Below are 6,212 nucleotides of genomic sequence, written 5' to 3' on the forward strand. Positions count from 1 at the left end.
TGACTTGTTGGGGCTTCGGATCGATGTACAAACCTTGGCCAAGCCCTGAAAGCACCTAATGTAAAAGGCCATTGCAAAGAGCCCATTACGTTATGCTTCATCAACAACTCAGGCGGAAGTGAGAGCTCCGCACCACGCAAATGAAGTCCCGGCCGGAACACGGTGCGCTAAATAATAAAACATAAATTAACGAAGCTTCGAGGCAGGTAATCGAGGTACTCGAATCATTCAAGGAATCGTTTCAGCCCTAAATAAAAGTGAGGAAAACATTCCAGAACTTGATGTTTCTTTGCGAAGGTAGTAGCATCGTGCGTTGCTTGCTAAGCCTTCCAGTCCCGGGGGCATGGAAACGTTTCCTCCATCTTTAATCAGCTCCTTCCTCCTTCCAGAACCCTGCCGCCATCCCATCACTATGACAATGACTGCAGTGCAGCGTCTGCAGCTCCCATCTACAGCACCGTGAAGCCCAAGGTCAAGCCGCTGACCTCGCCCCCCTCAGCCTCGCCCATTTACGACATTGCTGCCCCGACCAATCAGAGGGAGGACCCTCACCTGGTGCCAGGTCGGTCCCTGCCGCAGCGGCCAGGTGTCTCCAGGGGCGGGGCTGAAGGCGTGACCATGTGACTTTTGTTTCCTAGCAGAAGCAGATCACGACTATGAAGATGTTTCTTCTCCTGCCTCAGACGTCAGCAGCTTCTTCACACCTGGAGGCATCGGTCAGTTCACCTGGGGCAGATCGGCTCTGTGGCTCACCTGCTGCTCAGCGCACACGGACAAACTTTACACACAGATTCTTGAGCTTTCAGATTCTCTCTGCTTGGCTGCAGTTGCCACTAAGCGTGTTAATCAGCACCTTGTGCTTCTCAGTGACATTGTTGTCGTTAAGCAGATGTTTGTTGCCATGGTTTCTCTGTTTTTTCTCTTTCTGCAGGTGTAGAAGCAGACCAGGGTGTTATCTTCTGTCCTCTCCTCTTTTCTCCACCTCCCTCCTTTCTTCACTGTCTCCGTCACATTAGAGATGATTTCTCATTAAGTTATTTATTTTTATATGTATATAAACTGAATTAGGGACCGGGTTTATTTCGTAGATAATTCTTTCAGTCTGTGCCTCGCGTCGTATAGTCAGGAGAAATACATGAAATGTTTTCATCTTCAGGAATTAGACGGCGCCTTTGGGTTTCTAGTAAACGTAGTGTGTTTTGTTCTGGTTTCTGTCAGGTTTTAACTGTCGCATCCAGAAGCCGAAAGGACCCAGAGATCCTCCAGCAGCCTGGGGGCGGATGGAGAGGTGAAGTGGTTGAACTGGACCAGTTACCCATCTGGAATCACTCCAAACAGCCGTAGCGGTCACCATTTACCCGACCGACATCACTGTGATTTGTTCAGTTACTGTAATCTCCTCAACACTCTGATACATCTTTGTTTTAAAATTAACCAAAGTGCTTCAATTTTTTTCATGATTTAACTGAAATTAAGTCAAGTTTAACTAAACCTCCTAAAATTTGAATTTTATCTAATTTGTCTTGATTATCTGCAGATTTTGTACCCAAGAGTTTTTGGGTCATAATTCACAAACTTTTCCGATGTGGTTTCAGCTTCAATAAAAACAGTAACAGCATCTGTGGTGTTTTCTTCTATAGATCTGTGTCAGATCAGACAGCTTGTCCTGTGGTTGCTCATTCTATACTGAGGCGCCGTGCTAAGGGCGCTACGCTATCTCCTGCCTTCTCAAGATGGCCAAGCCTCCAAACCTACAAAAACATTACATTTATTACAGCATTATCACTAACGGAGGCAGGGGGCAGCTGACGCACTGCAACAGACAAGAAGAGATGTAGCGATAACAGCGCTGATGCTAAGCTAGTGCTAGGCTAACCAAGCTAACTAGCTTTTATAGGCTGAAAAAAAAAACTGTGAAACACGAAGCTTTACCAGCCAAATGTAGCAAAAACATATCTGTTAAAATATTGACTATATTAACTCAAGGAAGACTCAAATAGCTCTACAAAGTACAAGAACAGGAAGTGATGCAATAACTTGCCCAATCACAGCCATCAGCTGTGGTTGTTTCCTTCCTGAGTTTATCAGCCAACTGAAAAATGACTGTCATTTTGTATAACCTGCTGCTGTACTGAAGGGAAAATGGTCCAGTTTTATCTGCTGCATCATACTCAAAGTGTTTTACTTTGAATACCTTCACTGTGGGCATCAAACCCACAATCAGTTCAATCTAAATGTAAGAAAATATAAACTTTAGAAAATTATGTGTTGTTAAATTCTACATGTTAATTGGATCATTTCAAACATGCTAAAAGTAAAATGTATGGTGAGAAAATGTGATGGCAGAATCACTTTTGGCTCAGCGGTCAACCTGACAGCCTGACAGTTTGTTCCTCCTGTGTTTGAAGGACACACCCTTTATTTTTACACCAGTGTGTTTAGACAGGTCATGTGATGTGACACAATAATGCAATAAGAAAACAAACAACAAATGAGAGCACAAAAACATAATGTCAAGGGCGTAGATCCCATCTCATTATTGGGGGAAAACATAAACAGGAAAATTTCTTAAGACCAATTTTGGGGGGGGTCGGCAGAGTTACAGTGAAATGTAATGTAAAATGTGGTTTAAAATGTTTTTAGCCTGCAGAGAAATAAAACTAAAATTTAAATGTTGCTTTATACGAGTTTTGTTCATTCGGACTGATCTGATCTCTGCTACACCTTTGCTAAAATTGAAGTTTCTAAATAAAAAAGCTTTAATGAGTAACTGCTCTTAACATTCTTCATAAGCATTGATTCATTGAAATGGCTCCCAATACAAATTATGGCCTATTTAAATTATAACTTGTTAAGTTGTTTTATTTTTAAGCCTTTTTTATTTTTGACATGTCCTGAGTGACAGAGAACAAACGGGTAGATAGAAATGAATATCTGGGATGTATAATTTAAACGTAACACTTAAAGCACGAGAGTTTATATAGAAAAATATTCAGATTTTATTTTGTGGTTTTAAAGGCTTTATATTGAAGTCAATGAGAAATAAAGGCAGTTTTCTGTTTTTTCTATCTGTTCTCGGGAAGAACGATTTACAAGTTTGGATATTGAACCTTCTTTTGCCTGCGTTGAGAAACTTGACCCCAGTGTCTTAGTGGCTTAATGGAACTTTGATTGGATGTTTGGTTTGACAAACAATCGCCACTACATCAAGGGTTTTTATTTGTGCTGCAGAGCCACAGCTAACAGCTGACTTAGCGACTCTAACGAGCCGGTACCGTTCAGTGCTGCTGTTGCTCCTCCTACACTTTGGACTGAACCATTGTTCTAATAATAGTAGGGGTGACCTGGAAATTAATTCTTATTTTTTTATGAGATAAGTGGCAGATTTAGTTGGTTTTTTGTTTATATTGCCATTTCATTTTAAATGCAAACGTTTCTTCAATAAATTTTTTTTTTTTGGGGAGGGCCGCGGGGGGCAATTCTAGACTTTTCCAAGATTGGGGGTCCGAACCCCCCACCGACCCCCCGGGATTTACGCCTATGCATAATGTCAACACCCACAGTTGCTCACATTTAGGTAACTTCCTCTGACTCTTAATATTCAACCAAAATAATGAGGCACCAAACATAAAGATTTCATACTTCCTCAACTTAATCTTTGTTGCTAGGTTGGTTCGTACATCTGCAACCATTTCATTGGTTGGACAGTACTCTAGAAAAACTTTTCCTTCATTTACAACTGATCTGACAAAATTATATTTAATATCAACATGCTTACATCTTTGTACACAGGATTTTTGGCTAAAGATATGGTGCCCTGATTGTCCTCGGAGCTTAGCTAAATAATCCAGACCATCCATGGTGAACACCAGTTGTCTCCAGTATCAGCTCTCCTGTACAGTAGCAGCTAGTGCCAAGTTCTCTGCCTCACATGTAGACAGAGCTACTGTAGGCTGTCTTTTGTTCTTCCATGAGACGGAGCATCTTTATTTAGACTCATACAGTAACCTGTTGTACTGCGATCTGATACATCAGCGGATCGATCGGCTTCACTGTATGTGTATATAAGGTTATCACAGGCACCTTTTTAAAACACAGTTCTTTTTTCTGTGTGCCTTTTAGATACCTGAAAACATTTCAGATTTCCACTGCTCTGTGATACGGTTTGCAAAGTTCTGTGCCAGTTTACTCACTGCAAAGCAAATGCTAACCCTAACCTGGCCTACATGTTCATTAAGCTCCCTACTGTATTTCTGACATCATTACTTCAGCATTATCAGCATAGTTAACTTTCTGCTCAAATGGGTAGTTTGTGCCTCACAGTTCTGCATGTTGAACTTTTCTAGTATTTTCCCCACATACTTGGACTGGGACATCTTGCTCAAAGTCAATACCAAGATAATGTGTCAACTTTCCTAAGTCCTTCTTCCTAAATTTGGACACAAGTTTCTCTTTCACATCTCTAAGGGTATTCATATCAGATCGTCTACCTATATGATGATAACCACTGTTTCAGTATCAGTGATCTTTGTGTAAACACAATGATCAGCAGGACTTTGAACAAACTTGATTTCACACAGGTAGCCATGCAGCATTTTGTTCCAGTTCCTGCCCGACTGTTTAAGTCCATACAGAGATTTTTGCAGCTTATCCACCAGTCTTTAATTTTCTTGAGATTCCTTCTTATAGCTGGTTGATCAATATAAAGTTCACACTCTATTGGGGCATGTAAATATGCTGCCTTCACATCCATCTGGTGAAAAGGTTTCATCATAGTTCATACCTTTCTTTTGACTGAATCCTTTGACAACATATCTAGCCGTATGTTTGATCCGTCACTATTCTTGTTTTGCATGCACCCATTTACCCCCCACTACATCTTTACTCTCAGGTAAGTTGGTCAGGGAAACGGTAACATTGTCCTTTAATGACTGCATTTCCTCATCCATTGCTGTAACCCACTCTTATGCATTCACAGATGTTACAGCTTCTTTGTTTGAGGGACTCCACTTATCAGTCTGTAACAATTATCAGTGTTAGCTATCTGCTCTTCATCATCATCAATGCTACATACAGTTGACTAGATAACCTGGTTTCTCTGACAGGGAATCGTCTCTCAGGTTCCTCGTGTTTTGTTGTGTTTGGTTGCTCTGGGACTAACTCTAATCATATCATCGTCATCCAAAATTACATTCGTCTCATGTTTCTCTTTGGATACAAATTCCACAAGCCTGTGTTTCTGTATTTTCCTGCTGTTTGGATAGTAGACCGTATGGCTGGACTATTCCTGTCATACTCTATAAAATGCCCTTTTCACACCTGGAATCCAGCTTTCCTCTCTCCTGTTTGTAAATGTAGCAAACACATCCAAACTTCTGCATCCTAGAAATGTTAGGCTGTCTGCCTGTCAACATGCATTAAGGCGTTTGCTTTGTGTGACTATTAAAACATCTGTTTTGCACTACAGCAGCTGTCTGAACTGCATATGGGCATAACATTGTTGGTAACCCACCATTGATTAACATACATCTAGCCATGTTAAAAAAAGCTCTCCAGTTTTGTTCTGCCGTACCATTTTGATGGAGAACTTGGCGCTGAGGTCTCGTGTCTGATACCATTTCTGCTCAGTAAAGCCTGGGACTTGTTTCCTGTAAACTCTGAACCATTGTCTGACCTCATACATTTAATCTTTCCATGTGGAGCCATGTCAGCAATAAACCTTTCAGTAGCTTGTACTGTGTCACTCCTGTTTTTCAAAAACTATACAAAGACTGGCACTAGAATAATTGTCTGTGGAGGACAATGCATATCTGTGACCATGTCTGGACATTGGGTCTGTAGGGGGAGGAGCCTGGATGTAAGGTCAGGGGGGAGTTAACTACAACTCCCCACCACGAGACTGGGTATGCAGCCCCAGTAATGAACGAGGCAGCAACTGACCTGAGAGAGAATCATGGCCTGAATGAACACCATGCCCTGCAACAGCAGAGGAGCCAAACACCAACTCCTTGTAGACCACACAGTTGCCCGAGACTGCAAAACCCGACACACCAACCTGTGCACCGCTTGGATTGATTACAAGAAAGCAGATGACTCAATGCCACACACCTGGATCATTGAATGCTTAGAGGTGTACAACATCATCATTGCAAACTCGATGGGGCTGTGGAAAACCGTCCATCAAATGTGGCATAGTCCTGAAATGTGCAGTT

The 6,212-nt window shown here is 41.7% G+C and overlaps 1 protein-coding gene across 3 annotated transcripts in view; it reads left to right on the forward strand.

Moving 5' to 3' along the window:
* ptpn18 (protein tyrosine phosphatase non-receptor type 18) overlaps positions 1-1,618 on the forward strand; it is a 15,136-nt gene extending 13,518 nt beyond the window's left edge. For 2 of the 3 annotated variants that reach the window (XM_007543815.2, XM_007543817.2), the window contains exons 14-16: positions 390-562; positions 639-716; positions 1,219-1,618. In XM_007543815.2, coding sequence (XP_007543877.1) covers positions 390-562; positions 639-716; positions 1,219-1,292 — 325 coding nt within the window. In that variant the 3' untranslated portion in view covers positions 1,293-1,618. The remainder of the gene's footprint in view (positions 1-389; positions 563-638; positions 717-1,218) is intronic. The other variant, XM_007543816.2, reaches the window with a different exon arrangement.
* The last annotated feature ends 4,594 nt before the right edge of the window (positions 1,619-6,212 follow it).

The sequence above is a fragment of the Poecilia formosa genome, unplaced genomic scaffold (genome assembly GCF_000485575.1).
Source record: "Poecilia formosa unplaced genomic scaffold, Poecilia_formosa-5.1.2 Scaffold913, whole genome shotgun sequence".
NCBI lineage: Eukaryota > Metazoa > Chordata > Actinopteri > Cyprinodontiformes > Poeciliidae > Poecilia > Poecilia formosa.